This window comes from Notothenia rossii (assembly GCF_949606895.1).
Source record: "Notothenia rossii genome assembly, chromosome: 2".
In the NCBI taxonomy this organism is placed as follows: Eukaryota; Metazoa; Chordata; class Actinopteri; order Perciformes; family Nototheniidae; genus Notothenia; species Notothenia rossii.
The window spans coordinates 90,788,514-90,809,270 of record NC_136904.1 but is presented as its reverse complement, the minus strand read 5'-3'; the positions used below and the strand labels follow the sequence as shown (position 1 = coordinate 90,809,270).

The 20,757-nt window shown below is 40.9% G+C and overlaps 1 protein-coding gene across 1 annotated transcript in view; it reads right to left on the bottom strand.

Annotated features, from left to right (window-relative positions):
- The window catches only part of LOC307029753 (adenylate cyclase type 5-like), a gene marked incomplete at its 3' end in the record, with an annotated part of 223,850 nt that extends 206,193 nt beyond the window's left edge, over window positions 1-17,657 (bottom strand). Inside the window, exons 1-11 of the mRNA XM_079665834.1 lie at window positions 16,967-17,657; window positions 15,162-15,289; window positions 14,209-14,367; window positions 13,984-14,125; window positions 10,053-10,190; window positions 6,961-6,983; window positions 4,761-4,920; window positions 2,103-2,200; window positions 1,936-2,023; window positions 949-1,044; window positions 365-523 (exon numbers count right to left, since the gene is read on the bottom strand). Of these exons, the coding sequence (XP_079521960.1) occupies window positions 365-523; window positions 949-1,044; window positions 1,936-2,023; window positions 2,103-2,200; window positions 4,761-4,920; window positions 6,961-6,983; window positions 10,053-10,190; window positions 13,984-14,125; window positions 14,209-14,367; window positions 15,162-15,289; window positions 16,967-17,164 (1,389 nt within the window). The 5' untranslated portion in view covers window positions 17,165-17,657. The remainder of the gene's footprint in view (window positions 1-364; window positions 524-948; window positions 1,045-1,935; window positions 2,024-2,102; window positions 2,201-4,760; window positions 4,921-6,960; window positions 6,984-10,052; window positions 10,191-13,983; window positions 14,126-14,208; window positions 14,368-15,161; window positions 15,290-16,966) is intronic.
- Between the last annotated feature and the right edge of the window lie 3,100 nt (window positions 17,658-20,757).

Genomic DNA, 20,757 nt, shown 5'->3' with positions numbered 1-20,757 from the left:
ATATTTGAATAATATAGTGTAGGACCATACCTATATAAGGCATATTTATACTTTTTATTTTTCTAAATACCAAACAGATCATGTATTTTAGCCATTTCTCATTTCGCTCAATTTAACACTGTCTTTGCATGGGCTGATTCTGTGAGAACAGCACCATCTACAGGCCTGGCATATGTACTACAGCGTCTCCAGCACTTTCCAACGGCAATGTCCGTGGCTGTCTCCTCCTGATTGGTGGAGTTGGCCCAATAGCCGTAGCGCCACTTTTGTGACGTCATAGAAGTGTTCAAATCTGGATCAGTCTGTATCAGATCCGTTGCAGCCCCTTTTTAAGAGATTTGGGTATGGGTATGAAGTCTTGTACCTCAGGGAAGCTGCAGATGAGGGGGTCCTCTCCGAAGGACTTGTGCTGGGCGTCCAGGCTGTAGTTGAGCAGGTGAGCGTGGCAGGCGTTCACCGCGGAGAGATTGATGTGCAGCTCATCCCGGATGCAGCTGCGCAGGTCCAGGCTGCTGCAGGTGAACTGAAGCAGGCACAAGAGGAGACATGTTCAGTTGTTTTAGGCCCAAGGTCCCCTATCATACTGTTTTTCATCAATATATCACAGGTCTCAGATATATACAAAACATGTCTCTGAAGTGTTTGGCTTCAAACACCAAACAGATCATTGCAGCATTACCCATAATCCCCTCTGTTTCAGCCCTGTTTCCAAAGTGCTGATTCTCTGTCTGTTACTTTAGATGAAAATAAGGAGCCCCTCCCCACGCCCCTCTGAGAGAGATTTGGTTACAAAGAACTCAATGGTGCTCTAGGAGGATATTCAGGTGATAAGGTGGTGGTGGGGGGGGGGGGGGGTTACCTTGGTTGGTGATTGGCTAATGGTTACACAAGACAAAACATCGGAAGAGGATTTTGCACAATAGGTGACCTTTAATGGTCTTAACTTACAATATTGATGAAGGCAGAAAGAAAGACGATGATGATGGTGAAGACGCCCACCAGGGTGCTGTTCAGTCTGGACTGCACAATCCTCTTAGAGAGCGTCTGCAGAGGGACGGGAAACAGCTGAGAGCAGGGGGGGCGGGGGGGGCAGAGCAGGAAGTGTTAGATACAAATTAAAACATGCATTGCATTACGCTTCTCTATGTTACAAATTGTTTGCTAACAATGGCAGAAAGATCTTTGCACGATCTCACAGATGACTGATCATATCAATTTCTACCGTACTGTAATACAGTGATTCTCAAACGGGGGTACGCGGACCCCTGGGGGTACGTTGGGGTACTGCAGGGGGTACGTGAGATTTATATTTTAAATTTTTTTTTTTTTTTAAATGTATTAAAAAAATACAATGCATGGTTTTTCACAATAACATATTACTTAAATTGAAAATCTGTTTTATAAAAGCGTTATGTTATTTTTTTGTATGCCTGAAGATAAAAATATTCTTAGTTTGTTGTAATGCATACCACAAAGGAGCTAATACATCACACACTGAGGGAACATCACTATATTGTAATTATTTATATAGGCTTTTTCGATCAAAAACTTTCGGGGTCGGTCAGGGGGTACATTACTGAAAACAGTTTGAGAAGCACTGCTGTAATACACACCATCAAACTGACCTAACACTATAACACCTTCTCATTGAAGTCAAAGTCAACTTTATTGTCAATCGTTCAGTTTGTGTACAGACAGAGATCGAAATACCGTTTCCTAAATATGTATAAAATATGTTTATTAAATCTCTGGCCTTTCGTGAGAAGGGGTTATGAGATGTGTATTTTTGACTCGTGAGTGGTGCCATCTGCACTTTGCAATAAGGAACTTAGTTAGAAACTCTTATCTGAAAGAACTTGCTATGAGGTCAAGAGCCCGTTACGTTTAAATGTATACATGGCTGCCATTATCTAGAATCAATCCGAGGACACTCACCCCGAAGCAGCAGTACACGGTGGAGACGAACATGACGGCGGTGAGGATGACGAGGCCAGTGGTGAAGAAGCCGATCATCAGACTGGAGCTGCACACGGGGAGAGTGTCCTTTTACACGTGTATTCATTATGCATTTTATGGTGTAGTTTTTCAAAGAGATGACTCACGATGGCACGATGACGATCTGGATGAAGCAGATGAAGAGGAAGACGAGGGAGGCGCAGGCAACGTACGCCCCGAACCTGGAGTCCACCTGTTTGGAGTACTGAGGAGGGAACAAGAGGGGGGGGGGTTAACATTTAAACATCTATGTATTTAAAACGTGTCCCTCTGAAAGCAAAGCCCATTCGTCTCTTTGAAAGATCAGTCAAATAAAGCCATGAAATGTGCAAATGTGTATAAAAAGGCTTTGGGAGGTCAGGGCAGGAACAGATGGTTATTTGATTTGATTGAATTACTTGAACAAGGACCAGGCATACAAATACATTAGTCTCAGAAAAGAGAAGAGAGATGCCAGAATTTAGCGAATAGCACATTTCCATCTGCAGTCGGTAGGTACACAACAATTAACACACACTAATAACATTGCATCATCTCTATCACACAAACCATTATAAAACAGATTGAAGTACAGGTCCATAAAATAGTATATAGTACAGTTCAAATATTATATTACAATACTGTTCAACTGAAAAGCTGTGTAATTAATGTTGGCATGACTGGTTGCTTAATGTCAATGTGTTTGCACCATGAGAGAAAGAGTGAGGTCAGTGCAGGTTTGAAGTATGGTGGAATACTTTAGGGCAGGGGTTCCCAAAGTGGGGGTCGCTTTGGGAGTTTTAAAAGCTTTTTATAATTGTTATTAATAATAACGTGTGCATAGACATGTTTCAGGGGCGGACTGGCCATCTGTATAATTTCCCCGCAGCGAGGCTCCCCCCATTGATAATCCACTAGCGCAGTGTTTCTCAAACTTTTTCAAATCAAGGACACTTAACCAATAGAAAAACACTCAAGGACCACCTAACTCCTCAAATACCCCAAAACAATAGGCCTGCTTCCCACTGCAACACTACATAACAGCCTAATAATGACAGCTTAACCTTCTCTGGATCGCCTCGTTCACACAATAAATCAACAATACAAACACAACTACAGATTATATAAGCATTTTGTTCAAATGCGATTTAAAATGCTCGCAGGTTTTACACCTCTCACTGTATGAAATGTAGACTACATTTATTACGGAGTTTATGTCCGAGCCAACAGACTCACAGATCGTTGGCTACTGAGAGATATTCAAACACCGCATGTAGTACGACACAAACCTCCGCTGTGGATTGTCAAAGCCAAATACAGTAAAACTATGGTCGCAGGCCCAGGTTCAACTCTCTGAGGTCTGAGCCATTTCTTCACGTTAGGCTCGCCTGGGCTTTTGTTGTAAAATGCTATTAAAACATGAACCTTGGTGACCGTCGGGCTAGCCTGCACGGTCTGTCTACAAAACAAAAATAAAAAAACGTTTTTGCAGCCCCAACAACCGCCTCTGATCATCGACAGACTTCATGCAATGCCTCATTGGATGCATATTAGATAATAATCTCTATCTCACTCCTAACACATCTAAATCTACTTCCAGCATGGATACATGTTCATAAAATATATCCATTGTTTGTTCTATATGCTTCTTGAAATCCTAAAAAAAAAAAAAATCGTTTTTCCAGAACAGATTACTAATCGCCAGAAAATGGTACAAACAAGTGGCAACATGTTTGAAGAAGGTCTTGCGCTGGAAATTTAAAGGTGGGGTAGGTACGTTTGAGAAACCGACTCGAGATACACTTGTTGTTATATTCCATGGAATGCTCTTAACATCCGATAGCAATGAATATCTGAAGTGCTTTGACAATAAATCCATAAAACATGTCATCTGTGGAAGCCGTGGCGCTGTAAAAAGCACGACCAATCATCTGAGCCGGCCCGGCTAAAATAACTGGATGGCCTACCTGCCTGTCAGCCTTTCATCTCGTGCACAAACTTATCTCGTGCCCTCATTGGTCATGTGTGTGTTGGGGGAGGGGCTCTGTAAGGAAGTGGCAGATTTGTTCCGGTTGTGTATTTTCAAATTCTAGCGCACTCGAGCTGCTTTCTCCAAAATGACCGACCCCACCTTTAAGCTCGCTCCATTGCGGAGATATTCCCGCGAGAGTGAAACGTTTGGGAACCCCTGCTTTAGGGGACGTCTTGATCATGTTCAGGTTTATATTAGTATTCAGTGTCTCTACTAGGACATGCTTTCATGTGGGAGAGAAACTCATTTTAGCCTTTGCAGACCCTGTACTTGTACAAAAACCTAAATAACGAGAAAAACTCCCAAAAAACCGAATAAGGCCTTTTTAACTTTCTGACACTCCTGACCATATCCTCCTCCGTTTGAAATGTGAAGACACTTCTCCTCCTTCTCCTTCTCCCCAAAAGTCTTTTGCAGCGAGCCGAGCTCTGACCTCATCTCAGCCTGTCCTTCACTGTCTGAAATATTTCACATCCCTTTAGCAGCGTCTCTTCCCTCTTTAAACCCCCGTTCCTCTGTTACACTTTGACTGACTTCCTCGAGGGACAGAGAAAAGCGAGCGGCGGGGGAAGAGCTTCTTGCACGGGGAAGATTGCTTGTCACGGCCAATTATGTGCTCTCTTTTATTTGCTGTGTGTGTGTGTGTGTGTGTGTGTGTGTGTGTGTGTGTGTGTGTGTGTGTGTGTGTGTGTGTGTGTGTGTGTGTGTGTGTGTGTGTGTGTGTGTGTGTGTGTGTGTGTGTGTGTGTCCTTACCTTCTTCTCCAGGTCGGGCTCTCTGAAGGTGAGCAGGAACTTCTTGACGTGTTCGGAGCGCAGGCGGTCGATGCTGCGGGCGTCGATGGCGCGGCCCAGGAACTCGTCCACCTCGTCCTCTGGGTTCAGGTTTTCTTGTGTGTTTCTGAAATTGAAATGTCTGAAGGACACAAGATGAGACGAGGTGACATTAAGGTTCCCCTATTATACTGTTTTTCATCAATATGTTATAGGTCTCAGATATATACAGAGCCTGTCTCTGATTGGCTGAAACACCAAACAGATCATTGCAGCATTACCCATAATCCCCTCTGTTTCAGCCCTGCTTCCAAAGTGCTGATTCTCTGTCTGTTACTTTAGATGAAAATAAGGAGCCCCTCCCCACGCCCCTCTGAGAGACATTTGGTTAAAAAGAACTCAATGGTGCTCTAGGAGGAGATTCAGGTGATAAGAGGGGGGGGGGGGGGGGGGGGGTTACCTTGTTTGCTGATTGGCTAATGGTTACAAAAGACAAAACATCGTTATGACATCATAAAGTGGCCAAAATCTGATCAGCTCATTTTCAGACAGGTTTTTATAGAAATGGTTCAAAAAGAGAGAGAATCTTTGTTCCTGAAACTTTCAGAGTCTCTTTACACAGAGGGGACACATGTTGATGTAGAAGAGACATGAAGAAGAGAGGACACATGTTGATGTAGAAGAGACATGAAGAACAGGGGACACATGTTGATGTAGAAGAGACATGAAGAAGAGGGGACACATGTTGATGTAGAAGAGACATGAAGAACAGGGGACACATGTTGATGTAGAAGAGACATGAAGAAGAGGGGACACATGTTGATGTAGAAGAGACATGAGGAAGAGGGGACACATGTTGATGTAGAAGAGACATGAAGAAGAGGGGACACATGTTGATGTAGAAGAGACATGAAGAACAGGGGACACATGTTGATGTAGAAGAGACATGAAGAAGAGGGGACACATGTTGATGTAGAAGAGACATGAAGAACAGGGGACACATGTTGATGTAGAAGGGACATGAAGAAGAGGGGACACATGTTGATGAAGAAGAGGGGACACATGTTGATGAAGAAGAGGGGACACATGTTGATGTAGAAGGGACATGAAGAAGAGGATTTTGTATAATAGGTGACCTTTAAAATCTCAGGAGTGAAAAAACTGTCCTCGTCCTGGAACTTAACTTTTCTACTCAAAAAGCTAATTCTCTTCTCACAAGGTAGGAACAACTTCAAACCATTTATCGGGCTAACACTCCGCCCTGAGGTGCATTATCATTTAGCTAATCATATGCTAAGTGAAAAGAGGCAATTGACCTGAAACATCCTGACTCCCCTCCTTCTCAAAAGACTCCGCAGTTTCTTTTTGGATTAATAAGAGAATCAGCAAAGAGTCGTTTCTATTGATTGAATCTCTCCTGCCCGGTTTTGAACGGCACTTATCAGCTAATGTCCTGCTAACAGTGATAATGGGAGTGGGAGTCTGTTCCCCTTTACTACTTCAAGGAGTTCTTAATTTGGCATACAACTAGACAAACCAACAACCTTTAGCTACCGATAAATAATACATCTCGAGGACAGTACTTTGTGAAATTAGGGAAAACCAACTGGTACTGAATGACTGTGTATTTGTCGATGTGCAAAATGAGATTTGAAAGTGCTCCGATGTCAAAATATGTTATATTTCTTTTTTTCTCATTTACGATAAGCATAACGCCAGATTCACCCAGGCTGCATCTCACTTCAGTTAAATGGATTTCTTGCGTCGTCAAGGAAACCACAAGAAGCAGGGAAATGAGTTTTAAGAGCAATGGGACGTTGTTTCCTCCGGAGCGTGAAGCGACGTTTGTCCGCAGAGCTGATCGTCTGACAGCAGCCAGATCAGTGCATGCGCGGCATCGTCCAATCAGTGAGCGATACACAGTAAGGGGGCGGGGCGTGTGTCTGAGGATTTCACCGGAGGATGGTCCGGTAGTTCCTCGATTATCGCTCCTCCGTTATCACTCCCCGAATCCTCCGACACAAATAAGGCCACTGGGACGCTACTCAAGATGGCGCAGACAAATCAAGTTCCGGTGATACCGAGCCCGAGGTAATGAAAAACAACCGAAGTGAGACGCACCCTCAGACAAATCACAGAGCAGGATGAGACACTTTAAAGTTGAGAAACTGTTTTTACTCACTTGTCTTTAGGGTCTTCAAAGCCCTGCAGGATAGAAAACAGAGAGGATTAGCTAGAGGTAAAAACTTAAACAGTCAAAACCTGAATCAATACCTTTATTAAACTAGACTGGACTCACTTCTAATTCAAAAAAGGAAAAAATCTCTAATTGATGAAATATATCCACAAACAGCAAATAATAAAGTAGAAATACATAAAAAGTCCGGTTATAAGAGTCTAAAACATTAATTTGTTGATTTTCTCTGGTTTATTTCTCACTGTAAATGCATTAGACTTTAGTACCAAGTTCCCTTTGGGCTCTGTGACTTGTGATGAGCATTTCAAATGTTATTTCTGACGTATTTTAGACAAGATAATAAATAGAGAATAGCCAAGGCATGAAGAATAGACAGATGAATTAATATGACACATAATTGACAGCTGCGGCCCAGCGGGAGCTTCTACAGTGACGCTACAGTGAACATTCATATCATTTAATTTAATAACAAATATATAAACAACAGCATTTAGCTTTTATGGTGCTATAACCATCGCTATAAATCACTTTAATCTCCGAGATATTGTGTTTCTTGATTGAAAAATTAGCTTTTCTCAGGCCTCTGATTGGACAACCGTTCATTCTAATCAATAATAATTGGCACATTTTAATGCTGGCACTCTAATGCAGGAAATTGGATGTCTGACAACATAATAACTAGTCTGAGAAATGGAAATTAATCAGAGAAAGGTTTCCTGTAGCTTGAAGCAAGTCAGCAGGAAAGAAATCCACAAGGTGTTGGGCTAAAAAAAGATATTGGCGTCAAACTGGGCTGAACATTGTCGCCACTCTATTTCTATCTTTCCCACTCTCAGCTCAGCTCAGCAGGAAACACAGACTGTGGCTAACAAGCAATTATATGAGAGGGATGTTTCAGAACAGATTCAGACACAACAAGTGACAGAAGAAAAAGATGAAACAATAGAGGTTGCAGCGCTGAGCAGAGACAAAGAGGATGAGGTTTACTTTTTATTTCCCCAAAAGGTTCATTCCAGGATAAACAAGGAGAAAGTAAATTGCACACACTCTAGTGATGAAGTCAATGTTAGCAACTTATGTCCTTAGTTTCAGAAAGGTGAGGTTATCATCATCGTTCACCAATAATTCCAATTCAATAATCCTACATTTTGATCAAGGAGCTTCTGCTTTGTTCAAAAACTGGTATGCATTCCTTTAAAAGTATTATAACGGTTCCCTTTATTTGGATTATACCGGATTATACTCATACATCCGGCACTGAATGAAATCCTTGTATTTAGGCCTGACTTTGAATCTAACGCACCGCTCTAGCTCCCTCTTCTGGACAAACACAGAACAGCTGGAGTCTGAGATATCATATTTTTAAGTTCCTATTGAAATATTCTGTTGAAAACTACAAGGCCCACAATGCAATTCTCTCTCTGGTTGATGCTTCCTTCTTTTAAACTCCACGTTCCTAAGGTGTAGCGCAGGCTTTGAGTTACACAAGCTGAGCTTCTCCTACACTTTATTTAAGATAAAATAAGATGTACTTTATTAATCCCAATTTGGGAACATTGTTTTTGTTGCAGCAGCATAAAACAAAACAAGGCAATGCAAATAACAACAAATTAAAAGAGTAGGAATAAACAATTCTAAAATAGAAACATCTCAAAATAGAAATAAACCAGCACTAGAGAGTAAGATAAATATACAGATGACCGTGAAGTATTGTAAATATGGAAGTAAAAACTTTGAATTACACAAACTAAGAACTCATTCATAGTGCAGACAGACCTTCCTACTATGTGACCCTCTTGTTACTGCTCTAAACAGATTATTTTTTAAGGTAAAAGTCAAACTTAAAAAGTACTGTGGATGTGGACCAACCTTTTTTGAACACTCTTCCTCATTATAGAATGACAGAGAGGTGGGTGGACTGATGATATGAGAATAAACCAAAAACAACGGTGTGTGTGTGTGTGTGTGTGTGTGTGTGTGTGTGTGTGTGTGTGTGTGTGTGTGTGTGTGTGTGTGTGTGTGTGTGTGTGTGTGTGTGTGTGTGTGTGTGTGTGTGTGTGTGTGTGTGTGTGTGTGTGTGTGTGTGTGTGTGTGTGTGTGTGTGTATATCCATTCACTGAGTGAGTCAGAGAGCTACAGCACTTAAATGAAAATGAATCTGGTCAAGCTTTAGAGAAGGGTTGGGGGTCTTTTTTTATTCCTTGCAGCAGCAGCAGACCAACAAGGTGTTTTGGTCGTCGCCTACATGTTGCTTTGAGTGCCTCTGAGAGCCAGAGGTGGGAAGTAGTGGAGTACAAATACTTCGTTACTGTACTTCTTGTTTCAGTGCTTTACTCCACTACTTATTTTTCTGACAACTTTGTACTTTCTACTTCTTACATGTTGAACTCAAATACCTGTACTTTCTACTTCTCACATGTTGAACACAAATACCTGTACTTTCTACTTCTCTCATTTCCCAAACAGGCTGGTTCCTTTAGTCTGAATGTGTGTTTGGTGGCGTGATCATTATTATTTAGAGTCATTGCGTGCCTATTGATTTGAACACGATCCGTGTATCCATCATTTCCTGGTCTTCTCTAAAGAAGAGGGACCAATGAAAACGTTGTCATGTTGCCGTTGTTCAGCATGGAAACATTCATTAGCTAACAATGACATTATTGTTCTATTAATATAAAGGGAGGTCAGGTACTCTTTAAAACAGCTGCTAGTTATGGGTACTTTTTACTGAAGTACATTTCAAAGCCTCTTTACTTTGACTTGAGTAAAGAAGTTTAGTCAGTACTTCTACTTTCACCAGAGTATTTTTAAACACGAGTATATGTACTTCTACTTGAGTAAAGGATGTGTGTACTTCTGCCATCTCTGCAGAGAGCCTCTGGTATCATACCTCTGAATGAAGACCAGGTTGAGTCACAGCTGCTTATCATGACCGCAGATCATAGGATTCTGGGTATTAACAATGTGTTGGCTTCATCACCAAGTGGCATTGGTAGTGGCATTATGATAATACAGTTACTATATTAGCAGCCCCTCCAGAGCAGAAGGTCAGGACACTTTTTAAAATCCTTCCTCACCATCCTCTTCATCTCCTTGGACACCTGGTTCCCGCCCAGATGGTTGTAGAACGGTCTGTCCGTCCAATGGCCGCTGTTGTGCGTCACAGAGTTTGCTCTCTGTCGATTCATCTTGGCTATCATCGCCTTCTCATCTTTCTGTAGGGAATAAGGATATACATTCATTAAGGTTGGTTTATTTATTAAGCACATTTGATCCCAAAAGGCAATTCAAAGTGCTTTACACAAGCATTTAGACACAATACAAGTAAATAAATGAAATGAAAAGAAGGCAATTCAAAAAGACATTGAAGCAGTAAATTGGCTTTCATCGCCTTTCCCTCCTTCTGTAGGGAATAAAGATACAAGGGTATAGAAACACTTACATCTCAGTCAAAAGATAGACTTTAATTACAGCCACAAATGTTTTCATAGTGTTTTGATTAGCTAACAATCATGCAGCTACTGAAATATGATGATTCATATGATCTGTCTACATCCATTGGGCGATAGTCAACGAGTATAATTACTGTGCGTTTGTACACTTTTGAACCACTTATATTTTGTAATTTTATGCATTTGTTGCTTTTTAAAGTGGGTCAATTAGTTCGGATCTTCTTCGATAACTGATACAGTAAATTATGTTGTCAAATTAGTATTTGTTTTTAATTGGTCTTTACTTACATGTGTAGTTGTAAGACCATGGAAGTCAATAGAGACTTATTTGTAATTCTTAAAGCTCATGAAAGTCTGTGTTCACCTCCAGTGACAAAACTAACATCGTGAAAGCTCAGAAGAAGAAAAAGTTATTCCATTACATTTAGTTGAGGCTTTTAGCCAAAGCGACTTACAATAAGTACATTCGACCAAGAACATACAAACGTGAAGAAAACAGAATCATAGAAGTACATCAGGTTTCATAGAGCCAAACATTTCAAGTGCTACTCAACTGGCTTTAGATAAGCCAGTCCTTTATTTGTATATAAGTGATTTGTTAGTAATTCTATCGCTCAAAGTGGAGTCCAAAGAGATGAGTTTTCAGTTTGAAGAAGATGTGTAAGCTTTCTGCTGTCCTGATTTCAATGGGGAGCTCATTCCACCATTTTGGAGCCAGGATAGCAAACCCACGTGTTTTTGCTGATGGGAACTTGGGTCCCCCTCGCAGTGCGGGTGCAGCGAGCTGTTTGGCTGATGCAGAGCGGAGTGCACGTGCTGGGGTGTACGGTTTAACCATGTCCTGGATGTAGGAAGGGCCAGATCCATTCACAGCATGGTACGCAAGTACCAGTGTCTTGAAGTGGATTCTAGCAGTTACTGGAAGCCAGTGAAGGGAGCGGAGGAGCGGCCTGCTGTGGGAACATTCTAGCAATATCTTCGAAATACATTAGAAAACTACACGATACGATACCATGCTGTTAATCAATGCTCCTGTTCACTATTCTGGATGTGAAGCTCTTCTGTTTGCATGGAAACAGCTGATCCTTAGCACAAACTGTGGTGTTGAATCATGTGCAAATCATGATGCTAAGTTGCATATTAATCTCAATTTTTGTATTTGATTGGTTGATCGTTTGCTTCACGTTATTTATTTAAATATGTGCGAACAATCAGTCCTTCATATTCACACATTTTAAACTCAATCCTTTTCTGCTTGTGATGCTTCCTATCATTCAAATCACACACTTGCTCTAGGATGTACTTTAAAGATCAGACTGTACAATCCCCCCCTCTGTCTCAGAGAAAGAGAGGAAGATTTCACTTCACATGAGGCGCTATCTATACTCCCAGCTTGTGATACTGCTGCAGGACAGACAGCTGATAACAGTCATAAACAAGAGTGTGGGACTAACTGGTCACATGGACAGAAGCGCAGGGTATAAACAATGATATGAGCAACATGGACTGGCTGTGTGTAGATAGACTCTTAGTTCTACCTGTGATGATGTTTAAGAAAGGGATAACGTAACTTAAAATGAAGGCAGAACTGATCAAGGTTTTCTGTAACTGTTCAAGTCTGTTCACAATTTATTTTTCCATTAATCAATCTTTAAACACTAAAGAGCCCATACTGTGTTCACGTTAGTTTGTACTTAGTGTTTACTTCCTGTCTGTCTTCTTCTGCTGTTCCCGTTAGTGTTTATTTCCTGTCTGTCTCCTTCTGCTGTTCCCGTTAGTGTTTACTTGCTGTTTGTCTTTTTCTACTGTTCCCTTTACTGTTTACTTCCTGTTTGTCTCCTTCTGCTGTTCCCGTTAGTGTTTACTTCCTGTCTGTCTTCTTCTGCTGTTCCCTTTACTGTTTACTTCCTGTCTGTCTTCTTCTGCTGTTCCCTTTACTGTTTACTTCTTGTCTGTCTCCTTCTGTTGTTCCCGTTAGTGTTTACTTCCTGTTTGTCTTCTTCTGCTGTTCCCTTTACTGTTTACTTCCTGTCTGTCTTCTTCTGCTGTTCCCTTTACTGTTTACTTCTTGTCTGTCTCCTTCTGCTGTTCCCGTTAGTGTTTACTTCCTGTTTGTCTTCTTCTGCTGTCCCCTTTACTGTTTACTTCTTGTCGTTCTCCTTCTGCTGTTCCCTTTAATGTTTACTTCCTGTTTGTCTCCTTCTGCTGTTCCCGTTAGTGTTTACTTCCTGTCTGTCTTCTTCTGCTGTTCCCTTTACTGTTTACTTCCTGTCTGTCTTCTTCTGCTGTTCCCTTTACTGTTTACTTCCTGTCTGTCTTCTTCTGCTGTTCCCTTTACTGTTTACTTCTTGTCTGTCTCCTTCTGTTGTTCCCGTTAGTGTTTACTTCCTGTTTGTCTTCTTCTGCTGTTCCCTTTACTGTTTACTTCCTGTCTGTCTTCTTCTGTTGTTCCCGTTAGTGTTTACTTCCTGTTTGTCTTCTTCTGCTGTTCCCTTTACTGTTTACTTCCTGTCTGTCTTCTTCTGCTGTTTCCTTTACTGTTTACTTCCTGTCTGTCTTCTTCTGCTGTTCCCTTTACTGTTTACTTCTTGTCTGTCTCCTTCTGTTGTTCCCGTTAGTGTTTACTTCCTGTTTGTCTTCTTCTGCTGTTCCCTTTACTGTTTACTTCCTGTCTGTCTGTCTTCTTCTGCTGTTCCCTTTACTGTTTACTTCTTGTCTGTCTCCTTCTGCTGTTCCCGTTAGTGTTTACTTCCTGTTTGTCTTCTTCTGCTGTCCCCTTTACTGTTTACTTCTTGTCGTTCTCCTTCTGCTGTTCCCTTTAATGTTTACTTCCTGTTTGTCTCCTTCTGCTGTTCCCGTTAGTGTTTACTTCCTGTCTGTCTTCTTCTGCTGTTCCCTTTACTGTTTACTTCCTGTCTGTCTCCTTCTGCTGTTCCCGTTAGTTTTTACTTCCTGTTTGTCTTCTTCTGTGGATTTCTCCGAAGTGTAATGCTCTGTCTATTAACCTTTTTGCTCTCTTCTCTTGCTCTGTTTTTCTTTTCTTTACTGGGGCCATCATCAATCCAAAGTTTCGTGCTCCCCACAAAAAAAAAAGTGCATTTTTTGTTTGTTGTCCACAGCTGACGTTAAATCGACTGGACTTTCTGCAGATTGATATGACTGCAAATAGTCCCTTGATCCTCCTTAGCAGCGGTCTGTTAGCGATAATTAACAACGTGACGGAATGTCCAAATTGACCAATCAGAATGGAGTAATCAACTTTGCTGAGTAGGGTAATAGAAGATGTCACGTACTTTGCTTCAGACTAATTCAACCCCTACAGAGAGGGTCATGTACCGTCAGCCCTCAGTTTCAGATTAAAACACAGCTTAATTAGAGATGTCGTACACATTTAGAAGTTTCTATCGTGTTTTAATCATCCAATGATTTTAATGGTTAAAAATGACTCATTGACTCAAATGACAAGCCAAGTTATTAAACATCATGTAATGCTTTGTATAAAATCAACTACAAATCAGCACAAATGTTAAGTTTCAGACAATATTGAGTAGCGTACCCTTTTCTGACTGCAGCCCACAATGAGGAAGGTTTCTATGTTGTTCTTCTTCAGGTAGGCGTTCCTGTCTCCCCCTGATCCTTCCTCCACATCGTAGTCTCCATTCAGATAATTCAAAGTGGACTTGGTGATATGGATTCGTCTGAAAAAAAAGACACATAAACACCTCTGTAAATGTACATGTTTCCGCAGGTTTGTAGTCATTTTAAAGTTGCACACTCATACCCAGCTTGGCCCCCGGCCTCCATGTGATTGGCTAACGTGACGTCATTGGACCAGACGTCAAACTGCCACTTCCTGAGTCCCAGCACCCCACAATGCACCCTGCCGCTGTGGATGCCCACTCGCATGTTCACGTTCACCCCGGTGACCTCACGTACCAGCCTGAGGAAACACATCAGAGACAATGGATGAATGAATAACGTCAGCAGTAGTGGGTAGTGGAGCTCCTCCAACAATGCAACATATCGAATCAAATACAAAAATACAAAGAAGTCTATATAATAGAGCAGATTCGAGACAAGATTTTCCATTACTACATGTATGGAGAAGCAGCGTTCAGTTATTATGCTCCGAACATCCGGAACAAACTCCCAGAAACCTGCGGGTCCGCTGCAACTCTGACTACCGTAATTTTCGGACTATAAGCCGCGCCTTTTTCCCTATTTTTCGACGCTGCGGTTTATATAACGGTGCGGCTAATCTATGGATTTTTACAGCTAACGGCCAACACCTTTAACTCTATGGGCTCTATGGCCGGTCCGCGGACCCCCACCTTTAAGCGGCGGGTTCCAGTAGGAAAAGCTGGAGGCCGGAAAAGAGTGAGACAGGTAGCGCGCAAAAGTAAAAGTGGAACCGAGAGTGGTATGCCGCTGCTGCGGCTTATATTCAGGTGCGGCTTATAGTCCGAAAATTACGGTACTTTTAAATCCAGGCTGAAGACTTTTCTATTTGCCGCTGCTTTTAATTGAACTATTCACATCTCACGCTGCACTGTAACTTTGTACCTTTGTTATTCATAATATATATATACGGTATATATATATATATAATATGTTTCTTAATGCTCGTAATGTCTTTCATTTTTGTAAAGCACTTGCTGTATAAATAAACTTTCCCACCATTTGACCTAATTAGGCGTTTTAATTGCAGTGCCCCTTTAACCCCGGGTAACTTACGAGATGGCCTCGATCATGTCCATCCCCATCTCCACGCAGCAGCTGGCGTGGTCCGCTCGCGCCTCTGGGAGCCCGGAGACGCAGTAATAACAATCGCCCAGGATCTTTATCCGCAGACAGTGGTTCTCCTGAGGGGAGAGAGAGGACCACAGGTGATGAGAACAACCACTTATCATGCACTAATGTTCATTTCCCAAAGATATTGAAGTGACTGTTATTTTCTATATATTGATTGTTGTGCTTTTATTTATGTCTCAATGTGTGTGCATATGTATAAATAGGTATGTACATATTTGTATACATATGTTTATATATATTTATATTTTTGTATTCGGGATTGTGGGAAACTGTATTTTCGATCTCTCCGTCTGTACACACAAACTGGAAGATTGACAGTAAAGTTGACTTTGACTTGGCTTATTCACTACAGGGGAGGTTTACACAATGACTTTATATTGAATATATTACACATCATTCATCCACCCTTTAATACTTGCTGTTGTAGGAGGAGGCGGAGAGACAAATGTATTTTTTTATATTACATTTATTTGTATGTTTTACTAACTTGATAAGCACTCTGAATAAAATGTATTATTATTGTTAGTAGTAGCAGTATTATTATAATTTAACTGACAGATTTGGCTTGATTGATACTACATTACAACTATAGCTAAATATATAGCTTTTATTTTAATATTTGTTCTCAATAACTACAATCGTTTCGTTATTATTAACGAATTATGTTTTTTATTTTATTTGGGATGGTTTTATGAGGGATATACAGAATATAATATAACGCTATTTGATATATCTCTTTTTGTACTTTTCAGATAAACAAATAAGGGATGGAAATTCAACAAATACATAATTAAAGACAATTAAATAACTGCATGTGGGGTTAATCATGATTACATATTTGCAACTAACAATAAAACACAAATACATGGAAAGCAGAATTTCTATAAGAGTTGCATCTCAGCATTGATTTCACAAATTAGCCTTAGAGCTTAAAGATCTCACAGCGGCGTGTGTGTGTGTGTGTGTGTGTGTGTGTGTGTGTGTGTGTGTGTGTGTGTGTGTGTGTGTGTGTGTGTGTGTGTGTGTGTGTGTGTGTGTGTGTGTGTGTGTGTGTGTGTGTGTGGGGGGGGGGGGTTTATTGGAACACTGTCTCATGATAATCACCTGAGTATCTCTCTAGCACATTGCTCTGGGAAAACACAAAAAGACCCACTGTGTAAAGAGCACTGTGTGTGTGTGTGTGTGTGTGTGTGTGTGTGTGTGTGTGTGTGTGTGTGTGTGTGTGTGTGTGTGTGTGTGTGTGTGTGTGTGTGTGTGTGTGTGTGTGTGTGTGTGTGTGTGTGTTATATCTGGCATGACATTGGCCCTGTTTCCCTCATGAATATTGATTAGCACGTTACTTCACCTTTCAAAAACAAATGACAGACATTGAATACTAGCTGGAAAAATAATGACGCTTCTACATGAAGTAAAATAAAATCAATATTCATGAACGCAGCATCTATGAAGCTGTGGTTCACATTTGTGGGCCAGATTTGAGATGCAGCTCCTCTCCTTAAAAGCTCTGTTCAAAGTTCTGTTACTTTTGGATTACCTCAATATGAATACAAGAGAAAAGGAATCGGCTTCGATGTGGTCAATTATATTTCTATATTTTCTGTCCCATCAATCTGGAAATTCATTCTGCTTTTCCTCATAAGTATCTTTGATATTTGGATAGGAGTAATTGGCGAATACTCTCAAAAACCATTATTGTCTATGAAATAAGGTTCAATGTATATTCTTACCGCTGCCAGTTTGTCAAATCGGGCGAACAGTTCGTTGAGCGTCATCACGAGCTCCTGCGCCGTGCACTGCGACGCCAGGCTGGTGAAACCCTCGATGTCTGCGAACAGGATGCTGCGGAAACACAAAGAAACGGAAATCAACATTCTTCGTTCTCCTAGTGAATAGGAAAGTTGATTGGTGAAGCTACAGAGAGACATGTGATTCCTTAGTGAGCACCAAAAGATGTGTATAAGTAATTTGTTTGCATGTTTGTCCCGTGGCTGTTTGGCTTTCCTTCCCCAGTTCAATGACTTATGGTTACATGGCGACTGTCTTTTTCTATGTGGCAAAGACTTGCAATATGTTCAGGGTCTACCTCCTACAAAACCTGAAAAGATAAGCAAATGAAGAAGAAGAAGAGCAGCTGGAGAAGTTTGACTGTAATACTACTTGGGTCGATATCTTACCAAGTACCAGGATGTACCACTGAAGCCCCTGATGGAGGTGATAGGTGTGAGACTGTGGTTGAAGCAGCCTTTTACACTCATGTCGAAATGTAATACAATGCCTGTAATCATACTCAACCCTCCCGATTTTCGCGGGAGACTCCCGATTTCATTGCCCTCTCCCGGTTTCCTCCCGGGGTCATATTTCTCCCGATTTCTGACAAAATCAGATTTACACACGACTGTTTCCACTCGGACTTTAATAAAGCTACACCAGCGCCGTATAGACTGACTATAGACTGACTATAGACTTCTATCTATACGGCGCTGAGCTACACCATTGTTTGGTTTCCATGGTAACACGTCCCTTTAGTAGCGCGCGCAACTCAAAGTCTGAGAGGGTGAGGCAGATATTCACAGAAAACAGAACAAGAATCGACAAGTACTCTACTCTCTGCTCACTCCTTTCCTGTAAAATACAGGTCCAGCCCACACATATGCTCCATCAAGGACGGTGCTACAGGCCGCAAGGCAGTGCACTTACAACTACAATAAGCATGTTAATGTTAATCTAACAGCTCCGGCGATCCACTAGCACCTCCCCCCCCCCCCCCCCCAAATTTTGCATTTTAAAATGCTCCCGATTTCTGAGTTCTAAAGGTTGGCAAGTATGCCTGTAATCTGGTTAGCACTTGTTTTAGCATTTGTGCTAATGAGGTCGTGTCCTGGCAAAATGTCACAAAGAGTGCGAGTGCGTGTGTGTGTGTGTGTGTGTGTGTGTGTGTGTGTGTGTGTGTGTGTGTGTGTGTGTGTGTGTGTGTGTGTGACGGTGAGAGAGAGAACTAATTCATTTGCAAGTAGCTTTGCACAAAAAACGAAATTAGCCTCCCTTTCCCTGAGAACAGGGTAAACCGATACAGCAAAGGATCTTTTTTGCGATTGTGAATTTTTCATTACTCTCCCAACACTGGCTCAGCAGCGGGACAGATGATCTCTCCGGCTCTGAATCGCTCGTCTCACAAAAGAAACGCCGGACAAAGAGAAGCAGGCTGACAGGTAGAGAAAGAAAACGCTCAGCTGTGGGAAGGCTCCAGAAAAACCCTGCAGCTCGTCCTGAATGGATCCAGTTGTTCTCTGAGCATCATAACCTCCACCACACAGTCATATCTCGCGCTTGACATTTCTTTCTTCAATAAGCATATTTATTCTCTTGTCGCTCATTTCCTCCCGGGGTGAACCATGTGATAAAACATGACTTGTGTGTATTTTTAATACTGCTGAACACTGGTTTTCTTCCAGCAACTCTGACAGAAACTCACCGGAGCTTAACTCAGCTCCCTGAGGGACCCTGGTTGTATTCAGTCCTGTGTTAATTGACCTGGGAAGGGAGAGGATGTATTGTTTTAATTTATTTTATTTGTATTTCTTTTTTATTTAATATTATTATTATTATTATTTTTTGTATTTTCAAATACTTAAATATTCTTATCGTGTTAATTATACGCCTCTTAAATCCTGCTCTTGTTAAGTTTTGGTTCCAGACTGTCTCTCCAACTTCTTACACACATAACGAGTGTAAAAATGTGCCGAAAAGAGACAACAATTAAAGATTCATTCTATAGATATCACCTTGATGTTTTTATTTGAACATTATTTCGACTATGATGGTCGTGCAGTTAAAATCTGATACTACTTATTTAATCTGGTGAATCACTTAATACAAACGGATGATTTTATAAGATGTTACGACTAGGGATGTCCCGATCACCTTTTTTTGCTCCCGATCCGATTCCGATCATTTGATTTTGACAATCTGCCGATACCGATTTTTCCCGATCAGATCTTTATGCAATGCATTAAGAGAAATAAAAGGTAAGAGATAACAGCTGTTCATCCAACGCGATGAATTCAGCTATCTTGGCTGTTATTTTTTGGGCCTTTTCACTGTTCTGGGGCACTTTCTCTTTCCTTTTAAAAGTCTCCGCCTTGCAAACATTGCATCTGGCTGTTACACTGCCTTCACTTTCAATGTTATAATACTTCCAAACTCCTGACATTTTCTCTGTCCCGATCGTAGACTGTAACTGTAACCCAATTCCCGAGTCACCAGCTGAACGTAGCCTCTCGTTAGCTTACTGCTACTATTAGACACTGCGCCCTGCCCACTCTGTTGCCAGATTTGAGAGAAATAAGCAACCAGGTCTATACAAAAAAAAAAACAAAGAAGCAACACATACAGGATTTTGTGTAATTTTAAACCAAAAATAAGGCCTCAGGATGACTTTAAGACATGAACATGGTCATTTTTGTTTTGTAACATTAAATAAAATAAGAAAAATATTTTATAAAAAAAAAAAAAAAAAAATCCTGATCCCAGATTTTTTTCTCCGGGTTCCGATCTTTTGAAAATCACGTGATCGGCTCCGAACTCCGATCACGTGATTGGATCGGGACATCTCTAGTTACGACTGACATCTGAAGCTTCATTCAAAACAATAATATCTTAAAAAAAGACATTAGGTACATCCTTAAACTTGCTATAAACACATCGACTGTAGTCATCCAGTACGTTGACTTCGTATTGTATAATAAAGTGTACAGTCTATGGGAGTTATAGTCAATATATTGTGTTTTCCTTTGTGTGTGCTCTATTTGTAAAGCAGCTAGCCGTACTGCTGTTTCTTAATGTATAAATAATATTATATTCTATTCATGAGTTTTTCTCCTGCAAAAACCTTATTTTCTTGTGGTTACTGGCAAAGTGATCCGTTTACATTGCAGAGGATTATCCTTTATTAAATGACATGTTACATGTTAGAAGCTTTTATCCAAAGCGACTTACATACTCAATACTGTGGACAATCCCCACAGGAGCAATTTGGGGTGAAGTGTTTCAGGGACACAACGACATGCTGACTGCAGTGGGGTTTGAACCTGACCCATACGTTTCCTATATATTACAAACCTGAATTTAGGTTTGGGGAGTAACTGTTTACATGTCAAGGTGACAGTATTCCCTTACAGTTACATAAAGAAAGATGTAATCAGATTACTGTTGGATTTCTAGCAGGTTAACAACCTTAGAATACGTTTTAAAATAAAGATCGACCTCTATTATTGGTAGACATACTGCCTGAATGATCTTTTTGGCAGTAGGTGGACACCTGATTTAGTCAACAAACATGCTGTGTTTGCATTGAATTCACTTGTTAAACTAAAACAGCATTTAAGAAACTATACTATGCCAAGCTTATAATTTAATATACCACATTTTTTTATCCTAAATATCTTGGTTTCTAAGGTCACATTGTCTTACAGAAATACACAAGTGAAAAACATCTTATTGATTTGTACAACATACTTAT